The 17,381-nt window shown below is 39.3% G+C and overlaps 1 protein-coding gene across 1 annotated transcript in view; it reads left to right on the forward strand.

Annotated features, from left to right (window-relative positions):
• The window catches only part of LOC129050710 (phospholipid-transporting ATPase ABCA3-like), a 57,074-nt gene that overhangs the window by 14,575 nt on the left and 25,118 nt on the right, over positions 1-17,381 (forward strand). The window contains exons 4-5 of the mRNA XM_054533576.2: positions 13,618-13,734; positions 14,083-14,200. Coding sequence (XP_054389551.1) covers positions 13,618-13,734; positions 14,083-14,200 — 235 coding nt within the window. The remainder of the gene's footprint in view (positions 1-13,617; positions 13,735-14,082; positions 14,201-17,381) is intronic.

Here is a 17,381-nt window from a genome sequence, read left to right on the forward strand (position 1 = left end):
CACCATTTATTAAAAAGACATCCTTTCCCCATTGCGTATTATTGGCACCTTTGTCAAAAATCAGTTGATGGTAAATACATGGGTTTGTTTGGGGGCTTTCTGTTCTCTTCTGTTGGTCAACATGTACATTTTTATGGCAGTATCATGCTGTTGACACTGTTTATTATTAGAGACACATTTTCACTTCCAGTTGTAGGATTTCCTTAAGCATTTCTTTTAAGTCCAGTCAGTGGTGAATTCCCTCAGTTTTGCTTATCAAGGAAATTATTTCTCTGTTACTTTTGAAAATTAACTTTGCTGGGTATAGTATTCTTGCCTGATACATTTGTTTTCGTGTTTTGTTTTTTCAGCACTTTGAATATATCATTCTGTTCTCTCCTGGCATGTAAGGTTTCTGCTGAGAAGTCTACCAGTTAGTCTATGGGGATTTCCTTATATGTGACTAGATGCTTTTTCTTGTTCTTTTTAGAATTCTCTTTTTGTCTCTGACTTATTATAGTTGACTACAATGTTCTGTAGAGAAAACCTTTTGGGGATGTATCTACTTGTGGATTTCTGAGCTTTCTGTATCAAGATATCTAAATGTCTTGCTAGACTTGAGATGTTTTGAGCTATTATTTCATTAAATAGGTTTTCTATGCCTTTTGGCTTCTCTTCACCTTCTAGAACACTCAAAATTTGAATGTTTAGTCACTTTATGATGTTCCATATGACACATGGGCTTTGTTCATTCTTTTTATTGTCTTTTCTTTCTTTCTTTGGTCTGACTGGGTAATTTCAGAAGACCTGTTTTCAAGTTCTGAAGTTATTTATCTTGCTTAAGCTAGTCTTTTTTTGTTTTTGTTTTTTTGAGATGGAGTTTCACTCTTGTTGCCCAGGCTGGAGTGCAGTGGCACAATCTCGGCTCACTGCAACCTCTGCCTCCCCAGTTTAAGTGATTCTCCTCTCTCAGCCTCCCAAGTAGCTGGGATTACGGGTATGTGCCACAACGCCTGGCTGATTTTTTGTGTTTAGTAGTGACAGGGTTTCACCATGTTGGTCGGCCTGGTCTTGAACTCCTGACCTCAGGTGATCCACCTGCCTGGGCCTCCCAAAGTGCTGGGATTACAGGTGTAAGCCACTGCACCTAGCCTGATCTAGTCTTTTTTCGAAGCTCTTGAGTGAATTTTTTATTTTCTTAATTGAAACCTTAGTTCCATGATTTCTGATTCTTTTTTTAATGATATCTATCTCTTTGGTGAATTTCTTATTCATATCCTGCATTGTTTCTCTGATTTATTTATTTTGTTTATCTGTGTTCTTTTGTATCTTACTGAGCTGCTTTAATGTCATTATTTTGAATTCTTTTTCCAGCATTTCATAAAGTTCTTTTTTACTGGAAAATTATTGTGTTCCTTTGGAGGTGTCATATTTCCTTGCTTTTCATGTTTCTTGTGTCTTTATGTTGATATCTGTGCATCTGGTGTAACAGTTACTTCTTTCAAATTTTTAGATTGGCTTTTGTAGGGGAAGACTTTTTCCTGAATATGTATCCATGATCTTGGTTGGGTAGGACACCTTAGCTTTGTTTCTGAGTACATGCAGTAGTATAGTCTCAGTTTGATTTCTTCAACATTAACATTATCTGTGGTTTCCTCAGTGACTTAGGGTGCAGTTGTTAGTGCAGTCTGTGGCGAGGTTTTGCTGGAACAGGGACATCAGGTGAGCCAGTCCTTGGGCCCCATTGGGTAGTGTTGCGTCTAGCATGCTTGTCTTTGGGCCCTCAGATGGCATACATGGGCACTGGTGTTAGCAGGTTTAAACAGGCCAATTATTGGGCCTCCAGGCAGCTTGCTTGGGTGTCAGCAGTGGTAGTGGTGGGCTGAATGAATGGGTAGGTCCTTGGGCCCCTAGACAGCATGTATAGCATGGGAGATGGCTGTAGCTGTGGTGAGAAAACTCAGACTCCCAGGTGGCATGTGTTTGTGTTAGCAGTGGCTGTGATGGGCTAAGCCAGCCAGTCCCCAGGCCCCCAGGTGAAGTGTGCAGGTGTGTTCTGGCTGTGATGGTAGGGGCAGGCTGGGTGGGCCTGTCCTCATTGTGGAGGGTCTCTCCTGTGGCTAGAGTTGTAGGAGTCCATGGTGGAAATGTGCACTACTGGGGATCTCTCATTTAACCTTTCCCCACAAAGGGGAGCCTCTCCAGGCTCCCTACTAACCCTGGCTGAACTGGCTCCCTTTCTTCCGTCTCCTTCTGTGGCTGACGTTTATTCTGTCACTTCTCTATTGAATTCCAGTGTTCTTTCTTAGATGCTCTATTTAAAGTGTGATTATCTACTGGCTATTTTGTTTTTCCTTTGTGGAGGAGGGGAGTGTCAAATGACTCTAGCCAGCCATCCTGAAGCCCCTCTTTCTCAAGAGTTTCTTGATAATTCTTGTATCTTTTTATTTTCATTTATATTTTAGCATTAGCTTATCAATATTCAAAAACACCTTCTGGGATTTTTATTGAGAGTCTAAATTTATATGGACATTCTATAATATAATCCATGAATATAGTATAGTCTCCTATTAGTCTTATAAAATTACTTTTAATTATGTAAATTTTGTGTAAAAGTCATACACATTTTTTATTTGTTGGTAAAGGTGTAGAGAAAAGGGATCCTTTGTATACTGTTGGTGGAAATGTAATTTTGGTACAGCCATGTGAAAAACCATATAGAGGTTCCTCAAAAAATTCAAAACAGAACTACAATATGATTTAGTAATCCCACTTCTGGATACATATCCAAAGGAAATAAAATCAGTGTCCTGAAGAGAGATTTTTTTTCTTTTGTTACTTGTTCTTTTGATGTGATGTGTAAGAAATCCATTTGCCAAATCCAAGGTCATGAAGATTTACCCTTTATGTTTTCTTCCAAGAGTTTTATGTTTTTAGTTATTATATTTATGTTGTATGTTCATTTACATTTTATTTTTTATGTGATATCAGGTAGGAATTCAACTTTATTCATTTTCATGAGACTGTCCAGTTGTTCTAGAATTGTTTATTATTCTCAGCATTGAATGATATTGGCACCTTTCTCAAAATTCGGCCAGGCCGGGCGCAGTGGCTTACGCCTGTAATCCCAACACTTTGGGAGGCCGAGACGGACGGATCACCTGAGGTCAGGAGTTTGAAACCAACCTGACCAACATGGGAAAAACCCCGTCTCTACTAAAAATTCAAAAAAATTAGCCAGGCGTGGTGACAGGCACCTGCAGTCCCAGCTACTCAGGAGGCTGAGGCAGGAGAATTGCTTGAACCCAGGAGGCGGAGGTTGCGTTGAACTGAGATTGTGCCATTGCACTCTAGCCTGGGTGACAGAGCAAGACTCCATCTCAAAAAACAAAACAAAACAAAACAAAATCAATTGGCCAGAGACGTATGGCTCTATATATGGATTCTCAGTTCTATTCCATTGATCTACAATATCTATCCTTATATACTTCTGATTACTGTAGCTTTATAGTAAGTATTGAAATCGAGAAATGCGAATCCTCCAACTTTTTATTCTTCAAGAGTTTTGGCTACTCAAGATCCCTGGGATGCTATAAGAATTTTAGTTTGTGTTTCTGTATTTCAGAAAAAAAATATTTGGGATTGTGATAAGGATTTTATTGAATTTATAGATGACTTTCGATGGTATTGTCATCTTACAGAGCATTGTGTCTTCCAATCTAGAAATGCAGTATATTAATCGTGTGTTTTTCTTACATTTCTGATACTTTGACATCTGAGGCCTTGCCGACCCCGAAAAGTCTGCACCGTCCAGGTCTAGCCAGTTCCTAGTGATAGCAAGCACTTTCCCGAGAGCACACTACAAATGCAAACAAACCAAACCAGGACCCCTATTCTCAACTACCACCTTCATTGGCTATCACATGCCAAGTAACTATCCTCTTGTCCTAATCACCTTAGAGTCAGCTAACGGACAACTAGAGACAGCCCTTATTCCCTAGACCCTATTGGAATTATGCAAACGAACCAAACCTAAGCATGCTTAACCTGTCCTGCCATGCCTTTCCCACAGAAACCACAATAAAGGTTCTTGCTCACATTCTCCCCTTGCTCCATCTCCCCTTACTTTCTCTGACTGACCCTGGTGCATCCCCATATGGCCCTGAGTGACCTGGCATACCCCATTCTGTGGAGAATTCTATCCATTATTTATGTGTGTGTGTATGTGTGTGTGTGCTTTTAAATAAACTTTAAGTTCTGGGGTACATGTGCAGAATGTGCAGGTTTGTTACATAGGTATACACGTGCCATGGTGGTTTGCTGCACCCATCAACCCATCATCTACATTAGGTATTTCTCTTAGTGCTGTCCCTCCCCTAACCCCCTACCCCTGACAGGCCCCAGAGTGTGATGGTTGCCTCCCCTCATCCATGTGTTCTCATGGTTCAACTCCCACTTATGAGTGAAAACATTCGGTGTTTAGTTTTCTGTTCTTGTGTTAGTTTGCTGAGAATGATGGTTTCCAGCTTCATCCATGTCCCTGCAAAGGACATGAACTCATCCTTTTTTATGGCTGTATAGTACTCCATGGTGTATATGTGCCACATTTGCTTAATCCAGTCTATCATTGATGGACATTTGGGTTGGTTCCAAGTCTTTGCTATTGTGAATAGTGCCACAATAAACATGCGTGTACATGTGTCTTAATTGTAGCATGATTTATAATCCAGTGGGTATATACCCAGTAATGGGATCACTGGGTCAAATGGTATTTCTAGTTCTAGATCCTTGAGGAATCATTACACTATCTTCCACAGTGGTCACTCCCACCAACACTGTAAAACCATTCCTATTTCTCCACATCCTCTCCAGCATCTGTTGTTTCCTGACTTTTTAATGATGGCCACTCTAACTGGTGTGAGATGGTATCTCATTGTGGTTTTGATTTGCATTTCTCTGTTGAACAATGATGTTGAGCATCTTTTCATGTGTCTGTTGGTTGCATAATTGTCTTTTGAGAAGTGTCTGTTCATATCCTTCACACACTTTTTGATGGGTTTTTTTTTTTTGTAAATTTGTTTAAGTTCTTTGTAGATTCTGGATATTAGCCCTTTGTCAGATAGCTGGATTGCAAAAATTTTCTCCCATTGTGTAGGTTGCCTGTTCACTCTGATGGTAGTTTCTTTTGCTGTGCAGAGGCTCTTCAGTTTAATTAGATCCTATTTGTCAATTTTGGCTTTTGTTGCCATTGCTTTTGGTGTTTTAGTCATGAAGTCCTTGCCCATGCCTATGTCCTGAATGGTATTGCCTAGGTTTTCTTCTAGGGTTTTTATGGTTTTAGGTCTAACATTTAAGTCTTTAATCCATCTTGAATTAATTTTTGTATAAGGTGTAAGGAAGGGATCCAGTTTCAGCTTTCTACCTATGGCTAGCCAGTTTTCCCAGCACCATTTATTAAATAGGGAATCCTTTCCCCATTTCTTGTTTCTGTCAGGTTTGTCAAAGATCAGATGGTTGTAGATGTGTGGTATTATTTCTGAGGGCTCTGTTCAGTTCTATTGGTCTATATATCTGTTTTGGAACAAGTGCCATGCTGTTTTGGCTACTGTAGCCTTAGAGTATAGTTTGAAGTCAGGTAGCATGATGCCTCCAGCATTGTTCTTTTGGCTTAAGATTGTCTTGGCAATGCGGGCTCTTTTTTGGTTCCATATGAACTTTAAAGTAGTTTTTTCCAATTCTGTGAAGAAAGTCATTGGTAGCTTGATGGGGATGGCATTGAATCTATAAATTACCTTGGGCAGTATGGCCATTTTCACAATATTGATTCTTCCTATCCATGAGCATGGAATGTTCTTCCATTTGTTTGTGTCCTCTTTGATTTTGTTGAGCAGTGGTTTGTAGTTTTCCTTGAAGAAGTCCTTCACATCCCTTGTAAGTTGGATTCCTACGTATTTTATTCTCTTTGAAGCAATTGTGAGTGGGAGTTCACTGATGATTTGGCTCTCTGTTTGTCAGTTATTGGTGTATATGAATGCTTGTGATTTTTGTACATTGATTTTGTATCCTCAGACTTTGCTGAAGTTGCTTATCAGCTTAAGGAGATTTTGGGCTGAGACGATGGGGTTTTCTAAATATACAGTCATGTCATCTGCAAACAAATCATGTCATCTATCAAAAAGACAATTTGACTTCTTCTTTTCCTAATTGAATACCCTTTATTTCTTTCTCCTGCCTGATTGCCCTGGCCAGAACTTCCAACACTGTGTTGAATAGGAGTGGTGAGAGAGGGCATCCCTGTCTTGTGCCCGTTTTCAAAGCAAATGCTTCCAGTTTTTGCCCATTCAGTATGATATTGGCTGTGGGTTTGTCATAAGTAGCTCTTATTATTTTGAGATACGTCCCTTCAATACCTAATTTATTGAGAGTTTTTAGCATGAAGGGCTGTTGAATTTTGTCAAAGGTCTTTTCTGCATCTATTGAGAGAATCATGTGGTTGTTGTTTTTGGTCCTGTTTATGTGATGGATTATGTTTATTGATTTGCATATGTTGAACCAGCCTTGCATCCCAGAGATGAAGCCCACTTGATTGTGGGGGATAAACTTTTTGATGTGCTGCTGGATTCGGTTTGCCAGTATTTTGTTGAGGATTTTCGCATTGATGTTCATCAGGGATATTGGTCTAAAATTCTCTTTTTTTGTTGTGTCTCTGCCAGGCTTTGGCATCAGGATGATGCTGGCCTCATAAAATGAGTTAGGGAGGAGTCCCTCTTTTTCTATTGATTGGAATAGTTTCAGAAGGAAAGGTACCAACTCCTCTTTGTACCTCTGGTAGAATTCGGCTGTGAATCCATCTGGTCCTGGACTTTTTTTGGTGGGTAGGCTATTAATTATTGCCTCAATTTCAGAGTGTGTTATTGGCCTATTTAGGGATTCAACTTCTTCCTGGTTTAGTCTTGGGAAGGTGTATGTGTGCAGGAATTTATTCATTTCTTCTAGATTTTCTAGTTTATTTGCGTAGAGGTGTTTATAGTATTCTCTGATGGTAGTTTGTATTTCTGTGGGATCAGTGGTAGTATCCCCTTTATCATGTTTTATTGTGTCTATTTGATTCTTCTCTCCTTTCTTCTTTATTATTTTTGCTAGCAGTCTATCTATTTTGTTGATCTTTTCAAAAAACCAGCTCCTGGATTCATTGATTTTTTTGAAGGGTTTTTTGTGTCTCTATCTCCTTCAGTTCTGCTCTGATCTTAGTTATTTCTTGCCTTCTGCTAGCTTTTGAATGTGTTTGCTTTTGCTTCTCTAGTGCTTTTAATTGTGATGTTAGGGTGTCGATTTTAGATCTTTCCTTCTTTCTCTTGTGGGCATTTAGTGCTATAAATTTCCCTCTACACACTGCTTTGAATGTGTCCCAGAGATTCTGGTATGTTGTGTCTTTGTTCTCTTTGGTTTCAAAGAACATCTTTATTTCTGCCTTCATTTCATTATGTACCCAGTAGTAATTCAGGAGCAGGTTGTTCAATTTCCATGTAGTTTGCAGTTTTGAGTGAGTTTCTTAATCCTGAGTTCTAATGTGATTGCACTGTGGTCTGAGAGACAGTTTGTTGTGATTTCTATTCTTTTACATTTGCTGAGGAGTGCTTTACTTCCAATTATGTGGTCAGTTTTGGAATAAGTACAATGTGGTGCTGAGAAGAATGTATAATCTGTTGATTTGGGGTGGAGAGTTCTGTAGATGTCTATTAGGTCTGCTTGGTGCAGAGCTGAGTTCAAGTTCTGGATATCCTTGTTAACCTTCTGTCTCGTTAATCTGTCTAATATTGACAGTGGGGTGTTAAAGTCTCTCATTATTATTGTGTGGGAGTCTAAGTCTCTTTGTAGGTCCCTAAGGACTTGCTTTATGAATCTAGGTGCTCCTGTATTGGGTGCATATATATTTAGGTTAGTTAGCTCTTCTTGTTGAATTGATCCCTTTACCATTATGTAATGGCCTTCTTTGTGTCTTTTGATCTTTGTTGGTTTAAAGTCTGTTTTGTCAGAGACTAGAATTGCAACCCCTGCCTTTTTTTGTTTTCCATTTGCTTCGTAGATCTTCCTCCATCCCTTTATTTTGAGCCTATGTGTGTCTCTGCACATGAGATGGGTCTCCTGAATACAGCACACTGATGGGTCTTGACTGTTTATCCAATTTGCCAGTCTGTGTCTTTTAATTGGGGCATTTAGCCCATTTACATTTAAGGTTAATATTGTTATGTGTGAATTTGATCCTGTCATTATGATGTTATTTTGCTCGTTAGTTGATGCAGTTTTTTCCTAGCATTGATAGTCTTTATAATTTGGCATGTTTTTGCAGTGGCTGGTACTGGTTGTTCCCTTCCATGTTTAGTGCTTCCTTCAGGAGCTCTTGTAAGGCAGGCCTGGTGGTGACAAAATCTCTTAGCATTTGCTTGTCTGTAAAGGATTTTATTTCCCCTTCACTTATGAAGCTTAGTTTGGCTGGATATGAAATTCTTGGTTGAAAATTCTTTTCTTTAAGAATGTTGAATATTGGCCCCCACTCTCTTCTGGCTTATAGAGAGAGTTTCTGCCGAGAGTTTTGCTATTAGTCTGATTGGCTTCCCTTTGTGGGCAACCTCACCTTTGTTTCTGGCTGCCCTTAACATTTTTTCCTTCATTTCAACCTTGGTGAATCTGACAATTATGTGTCTTGGGGTTGCTCTACTCAAAGAGTATCTTTGTGGTGTTCTCTGTATTTCCTGAATTTGAATGTCGGCCTGCCTTGCTAGGTTGGGGAAGTTCTCCTGGATAACATCCTGAAGAGTGTTTTCCAACCTGGTTCCATTCTCCCCATCACTTTCAGATACACCAATCAAACGTATATTTGGTCTTTTCACATAGTCCCATATTTCTTGGAGGCTTTGTTTGTTTCTTTTCACTCTTTTTTTCTGTAAAGTTCTCTTCTCACTTCATTTCATTCATTTGATACTCAATCACTGATACCCTTTTTTCCACTTGAACGAATCGGCTACTGAAGCTTGTGCATGTGTCATGTAGTTCTCGTGCCATGGTTTTCAGCTCCATCAGGTCATCTAAGGTCTTCTCTACACTGTTTATTCTAGTTAGCCATTCATCTAATCTTTTTTCAAGGTTTTTAGCTTCCTTGTGAGGGGTTCGAATGTCCTCCTTTAGCTCGGAGAAGTTTGTTATTACCAACCTTTTGAAGCCTACTTCTGTCATCTCATCAAAGTCATTCTCTGTCCAGCTTTGTTCCGTTGCTGGCGAGGAGCTACTGTCCTTTGGAGGAGAAGAGTCACTCTGGTTTTTAGAATTTTCAGCTTCTCTGCTCTGGTTTCTCCCCATCTTTGTGGTTTTATCTACCTTTGGTCTTTGATGATGGTGACGTACAGATGGGGTTTTGGTGTAGATGTCGTCTTTGTTGATGTTGATGTTATTCCTTTCTGTTTGTTAGTTTTCCTTCTAACAGTCAGGACCCTCAACTGCAGGTCTGTTGGAGTTTGCTGGAGGTCCTCTCCAGACCCTGTTTGCCTGCGTATCACCAGCGGGAGCTGCAGAACAGCAAATATTGCAGAACGGCAAATATTGCTGCCTGATCCTTCCTCTGGAAGCTTCATCTCAGAGGGGCACCCAGATATATGAGGTGTCTATAGGCCCCTACTGGGAGATGTCTCCCAGTTAGGCTACTGAGGAGGTCAGGGACCCACTTGAGGAGGCAGTCTGTCCATTTTTAGAGCTCAAACTCCATGCTGGGAGAACCACTGCTCTCTTCAGAGCTGTCAGACAGGGACGTTTAGGTCTGCAGAAGTTTCTGCTGCCTTTTGTTCAGCTAAGCCTTGCCGTCAGAGGTGGAGTCTACAGAGGCAGGCAGGCCTCATTGAGCTGTGGTGGGCTCCACCCAGTTCAAGCTTCCCAGCTGCTTTGTTTACCTGGTCAAACCTCAGCAATGGCGGATGCCTCTCCCGCAGCCTGGCTGCCACCTCGCAGTTCGATCTCAGACTGCTGCGCTAGCCTTGAGCAATGGTCCGTAGGCATGGGACCCACTGAGCCAGGTGTGGGATATAATCTCCTGGTGTGCCGTTTGCTAAGACTGTTGGAAAAGCACAGTGTTAGGGCGGGAATGTCCCAATATTCCAGGTACCGTCTGTCATGGCTTCCCTTGGCTAGGAAAGGGAAATCCGCCAACTCCTTGTGCTTCCCAGGTGACGTGATGCCCTGCCCTGCTTCGGCTCACACTCTATGGGCTGCACCCACTGTCCAACCATTCCCAGTGAGATGAACCAGGTACCTCAGTTGGAAATTCAGAAATCACCCATCTTCCACATTGATTGTGCTGGGAGCTGTAGACCGGAGCTGTTCCTATTCAGCCACCTTGGAATGATCCACTTGCCACATTTTCTTTATCCAGTCTATCCTTGATGGACATTTGGGTTGGTTCCAAGTCTTCGCTATCGTGAACAGTGCTGCAATAAACGTACGTGTGCATGTGTCTTTATAGTAGAAGGATTTATAATCCTTTGGGTATATACCCAGTAATGGATCATTATTTATGTTTTTTCAGTGGCAATTGTCTCCTGATCGGTTGGCTTCACTATACTTGAGTAATAATAAAATCTACATTTTAAAACACATGAGATGTTCTTAATGTATATTTGCCTTCGTTTCTTTCAGCAATGTTTTGTGGTTTTTCATGTGCAAATCTTTTGTCTCCATTGTTGTTTATTCCTAAGTATTGTATTCATTTCCATGCTATTGTGAATAGGATTGTTTTCTTAATTTTCATTTTGGATTGTCTGTTGTTAGTATATAGAAATGCAGATAATTTTTGTGTGTTGATTTTGTATCCTACAATTTTGCTGAATTTATTTTTTGTGTGTAAGTATGTCTAAGATCTTGTCATCTACAGAGATATTTTTAAATCTTTCTTTCCAATTTGAATGACTTTTATTTTTCTTGCCTAATTTTTCTGGCTAGAACTTAAATTTCTAGCCCATGGAAAAAGCAGGCATATTTGTCTTTCTCCTGATCATTGGTGAAAGACTATGATGTCAGCTGCAGATTTTTATATATAGCCTTTATTATGTTGAGGAAATGTCCTTCTATTTCTAGTGTATTGAGTATTTTATCATTTAAAAAATGTTAATATTTTTCTGCATCGATTGAGATGATTATGTGTTTTTTCCATTCTTCTCTGCATGTGGTGCATTAAATTAATTGATTTTGTTTGTTGAATCCTCTTTGTACTCAAGAAGTAAATCCTCCTTGGTCATGATATATAATCCTTTTAATATGCTGGTGAATTTTACTTGCTAATATTTCTGTTGAGGAACTTTTCATCAATATTCGTTATCTTTCCTTGTCATGTTTTTGCCTGGCTTTGCTATCAGGGTAATCCTGGTCTCATAAAATGAGTTAGAAAGTGTTATCTCCATTTCAGTTTTCTGGAAGAGTTTGAAAAGGATTATTGTTTATTCTTCTTTAAATATTTGGTAGAATTCACCGGTAAAGCCCTCTGGTCCAGGGTTGTTCTTTGTTGAGTGGTTTGATTACTGATTTTATGTCCTTACTAGTTATAAGTCAGTTCAGATTTTGTATTTCTTCATGACTCAGGCTTGGTAGTTGTATGTTCCTACAAATTTGTTCATTTCATCTATGTTATTCAATATTTTGGCATGCAGTTGTTCATAGTACTCTGAGATCATCCTCTTTATTTCTGTAAAATCAGAAGTAATGCTCTCACTTTCATTTCTAGTTTTAGTTATTTGAGTCTTCTCAATTTTTCTTAGTCTGGCTAAAAGTTTGTCAATTTGTTGATCTTTTCAAATTATTAACTTTTGGTTTTGTCGAATTTCTCTATTATTTACCTATTCTCTATTTATCTCAATTCCCTTTTTCTGCTAAATTTATGTATACTTTACTTGTTTAATTCCTTAAGGTGTAAAGTTAGGTTATTTATTTGAAATTTTTATTTTTCTTTAATGTAGGTATTTACAGCTATAAACTTCCTTCTGAGTACTGCTTTCACTGCATCTCACAAGTTTTAGTATGTTATGGTTTTGTTTTTATTTGTCTCGAGGCAGTTGCTAAATTTTCTTCTGATTTCTTCATTTATCTATTGGTTGGTTAAAAGTGTTTTGCTTAATTTCCACATATTTATGAATTTGCCAGTTTTCCTTTTGCTATTGTTTTCTAGTTTTATTCCTTTGTGATAAGAAATATACTTTGTATGATTTCAGTCTTTTTAAATGTAATAAAATTTGTTTTCTGGAGTAACATGGTTTACCCTGGATATGTTCTGTGCACACTTGAGAAAAATCTGTGTTCTGTTTTTGTTGGGTGGCATGCTCTGTGTATGTTAGGTTAAGTGGGCTCTCTCTGTTTCCTTATTGATCTTGAACCCAGGAGGCGGAGGTTGCAGTGAGCCAAGATTGCACCACTGCACTCCAGCCTAGGTGACAGCAAGACTGTGTCTCAAAAAAAAGAAAAAAGATATGCTTGTCAATCTACGTAAAATAACCACAGAGATTTTGAAAGGAATTGTATTCAATCTGTAGGACAAATTGAGGGGTATTACCATCTTAACAATATGGAGTCTTCTGATCATATAAGTGAGGCATCTTTCCATTTACTATGATTTAATTTCTTTCCATTTCTTTCTTATAGTTTTCTGTGTAGAACTCTTGCACTTCTTATGTTAAATGTACTTTGTCATTTTAATTGTTCAATTAAAATTGAACAAATTGAAAAATTGTTTAATTTGTTAAGTCTGGTTCTAGCATTGATCCCTAGAAAACTTAAAAGAGACACTTTATCTCTCTATTTTTGTCCCCTATAAGTAATAACATGGTCCTGTGTTCATTTTTTAAAACTTTGAAAAATACGCATATTTCCAAAGATTCTCACATTCATTCATTCATTTATTCAGCAAACATTTATTAAACACCTTCTATGTGCCAGGCAGATACAGATATCTGCCCTTATACAGACTAAAGCCATAGAATTTAATATTTACGTATCAATAAAATTCAGTAAAAATATTTAAAATAGCCTCTGAAAACTTATATCACTTACTTGAATCTTCTATCAGACTTATACATTATATTCAAGTTTTTTTGTTAAAATTTGAAATACCACATATATCTATAAACAACTACCTCTAAAGAAAATGGATAGTTCATAAAGATTATTGCTAAAATTTTGTGAGCTTTTTCTTCCTTTTTATCTTATTTTTAATGTTTGTTTCTAACCATTGTGAGTGAATTAAAATGGTGAGTGAGGACATAAAAAGAAAAGAGATGTTAATATAAGTAGTTTATAGCTTCATTTAAGTGTTTTTCATGTCTTAACAATATAAGGTGAATTACTGGGGAGATTATCTCTGGGCTTTTAAGAATCACAGTACTGCCACTCACTAGCTGACTAATTTTGATGAAGCTTCTTGACTTTCTGAGCCCTGATTCTATCCTTTATGGATAGATTAATGGAGATGATAATACTCATTATTTAACCCATTTTGATTGTAGACATTAAACTAGATAATGTTTGTGAAAGTATTCTGAAAACTCTAAGGCACTGTATCGATGTATTATTTTACATGATATCTGATTTCTGTCAACTCTCCCACAGGAGTACCAGCTCATGATAGGAGTCAGTAATTGGATGCTCTGGGCGGCCTATTTCTTCACGTTCCTCTCTTTGTATTTTATTATCATCAGTTTTACGTGCATAATTTTCTTTGTCAAGGCAAGTGTCTATTTGGCTGCGGCATGTTTTGGATAAACTTTGAGGGCGAAAGCAGAAACATGGTGTGGGGCCAAATGGGCCTTGGGTTTCTAGGGGATGAAAATGTGGCTTTTGTTGACTCCACAGTGGAAACTCAGAGAATGCTTAGTCTCTCAGCAAACAAAACTTTAGACCTAGAGGGATGGGCCATCTGTAGGAAATAAATTGTTAACTCTCCATCTCACTGAGCAGAGTCATCAGTTTCACTAAGACTATTAAAATACTTATGGATGTTTCATTTTTCCTCTTTGGTTTTGGTGTGATACCACTTAGAGCATGACTAAACTGGTTTCCTAATTGTTTTGCTAGGTTGAACCTGCACCAGTCATCCAAAGCAGTGACCCAACGCTTATCTTTATCTTTTTGCTGTTTTATGCCATCGCCACAATATGCTTCAGCTTTATGGTTAGCACGTTCTTCAATAGAGGTGAGTCTGAGATTCCAGTGGTGAGATATTCTCAGTAACTACACTTTAGCTGCCAACTCATCTACAGCCTCTGTTTACACACTCTAACCAAAAAGACAAATATCATATACACGTGAAATGATTTGGAAGGGAATGAAGAGAGCAATGACAATTAACGTAGCACAGGATACATGTGAAAAAAGACAAAAACCAAAATAAAAGCATGTCTGTGTGTTCTTTCTAACCTTTAGCTGCTACTTCATGTATGGTATTTGTCCAACCCTTCCAGCAGGAAGGGTTGAGATGGAGATGGCTCCTGTATATTCCATTGGAGGGACTGATGTTTGCTAGTATCTGATGATGAGAGTGCTATATGTGAAGAGAAAGAAAATGGCAGTACTGCTTCAATGAAAGAAAGGGTTCTTGCACTTAATTAATAGATCCTCATTGTGTGTCTTCTGTGTATGTGTGTTTTTGTTTTGTTTTGTTTTCTGTTTCGTTTGTTTGTTTGTTTTGAGACAGAGTCTCACTCTGTGGCCCAGGCTGGAGTGCAGTGGCTCAATCTCGGCTCACTGCAACCTCTGCCTCCCGGATGCAAGCGATTCTCCTGCCTCATCCTCCCGAGTAGCTGGGACTACGGGCGCCTGGCACCATGCCCGGCTAATTTTTGTATTTTTAGTAGAGACGGGGTTTCACCATGTTGGCCAGGCTGGTCTTGAACTCCTGACCTCAGGTGATCCACCTGTCTCAGCCCCACAAAGTGCTGGGATTACAGGCATGAGCCACTGTGCCCAGCCTATGTATCTGAAATATACTGTCTGCCCCACAGAGCTAATATTGACCTTCGGGACATGAATATTATATGCACAAAAAGTAGTTTATGAAATACATTAGTCAGGGTCACATGATTTGCAGAGTACAGCTGGGGACCCAGGAAAACCAGTGGTATAATTCCAGTCTGACTCTGAAGGCCTAAGAACCAGGGGAGGTGATGGTGTAAATCCCAGTTCAAAGGCTGGAACAGACTAATGTCCCAGTCAAGCAGGCAGCAAGGAAGAAATGAGAGCGAATTCCCCCTTCCTCCACCCTTTTGTTCTTTTCAGGCCCTCAACAGATTGGATGATGCCTGCCCACATTGGGGAGGACCGTCTGCTTTACTGAGTCCACTGATTCAAATGCTTATCTCATTTGGGAACCTCCTCACAGACACACCCAGAAATAATGTTTAATCTGTATACTCCATGGAGAGTCAAGTTGACACATAAAATGAACCATCATAAGAAGACATGCAGAGAACAATGAAAATTAATGAAGCATAGTGTACACATTGAAAAAAAAAAAGGAAATGGATTAAGATATTCTAGGTTGAAGCCGGGCGCGGTGGCTCATGCCTGTAATCCCAGCACTTTGGGAGGCCGAAGCGGGCAGATCACGAGGTCAGGAAATCGAGACCATCCTGGCTAACACGGTGAAACCTCGTCTCTACTAAAAATACAAAAAAAATTAGCCAGGCGTGGTGGCGGGCGCCCATAGTCCCAGCTACTCGGGAGGCTGAGGCAGGAGAATGGCGTGAACCCGGGAGGCGGAGCTTGCAGTGAGCCGAGATCGCTCCACTGCACTCCAGCCTGGGCGACAGAGCGAGACTCCGTCAAAAAAAAAAAAAAAAAAAAAGATATTCCAGGTTGAGATAGGCCTGGAAATGCTATGCTTCAATTGAGGTAGGTTTGTGAAGGATTTGAAGATGGGAATGAATAGGAAGTCAAGTCAGTGGATGCAGCTATACATTCATTCATTTGTTTACATTTTTGGATATCTGTGACCGAGCATGGTGGCCCACACTTGTAATCCCAGCACTTTGGGAGGCTGAGGTGGGTGGATCACTTGAGGTCAGGACTTCGATACCAACCTGGCCAGCATGGTGAAACTCCGTCTCTATTGAAAATACAAAAATTAGCCATGTGTGGTTGGTCACCTGTAATCAGTTACTCAGGAGGCTGAGGCAGGAGAGTCACCTGAACCTGGGAGGTGGAGGTTGCAGTGAGCCGAGATCATGCCACTGCACTCCAGCCTGGGCAACAGAGTGAGAGTCCGTTTCAAAAAAAAAAAAGTGAGAGTCCGTTTCAAAAAAAAAAAAAAAAAAACGTGGATATCTGAACTTGTACAGTGTCTAATATACAAAGACCAAGAAAAATCATTTCTTTTCCCATTGAGGGCTCACATGCAAAGTGGTTTTATGAATTTACAGTCTCACTTGAAGGAGATGAGAATTCCTCATGCTCCATATTCTTGCCAATATTTAGAATTGCCAAGCTTTTAATTGTGCCAAATTAGGGATATGAAATGTTATCGCATAGCAATTTAAATCTACATTTCCCAATTGTTAATGAAGCTGTGTGTTACTAATATGAGTCATGTGTGTTTCCTCTTCTGTAACTGTTAGTGCATTCTGATTTTTTATAGTTATTGAAATTTTCTCACAATATTTTTACTTAAAGTCTATTTTGTCTGATATTCATATGACCACCCTGATCTCTTTTTGTTATTTTCATGGAGTATCTTTTTCCATCCTTTCACTTTCAACCAGTTTGTATATTTGAATCATTTTTTAAAAATCCATTCTGCCACCCTTGCCTTTTAGTGAAGATAAGAATACAGAACGTTGGCCGGGCGTGGTGGCTCACACCTGTAATCCCAGCACTTTGGGAGGCCGAGGCAGACACATCACAAGGTCAGGAGTTCAAGACAAGCCTGACCAACATGGTGAAACCCTGTCTTTACTAAAAATACAAAAATTAGCTGGGCATGGTGATACGTGCCTGAAATCCCAGCTACTCAGGAGGCTGAGGCAGGAGAACTACTTGAACCTGGGAGGCAGAGGTTGCAGTGAGCCAAGATCGTGCCACTGCACTACAGCCTGGGTGACAGAGCGAGACTTCATCTCAAAAAAAAAAAAAAAAAAAAATACAGAACTGACATCTGCCATTTTGGTATTTGTTTTATATATGTTATATCTTTTTTTTCTCTCATAGCTTCCATTTTGAGTCCCATCTAATTTCCTTTTCTGTATATTTTCTAGTTCTTCTCTGAGGGGATAATTTGGATATTACAATTAGTATCTTAAACAATTTAATTTGGATTAATAACAATTTAGCTTTAATACTATACAAAAACTCTTCTGTCAAGCTTCAGCCCCTCTTTGTGT

This window comes from Pongo abelii, chromosome 18, assembly GCF_028885655.2.
Source record: "Pongo abelii isolate AG06213 chromosome 18, NHGRI_mPonAbe1-v2.0_pri, whole genome shotgun sequence".
In the NCBI taxonomy this organism is placed as follows: Eukaryota; Metazoa; Chordata; class Mammalia; order Primates; family Hominidae; genus Pongo; species Pongo abelii.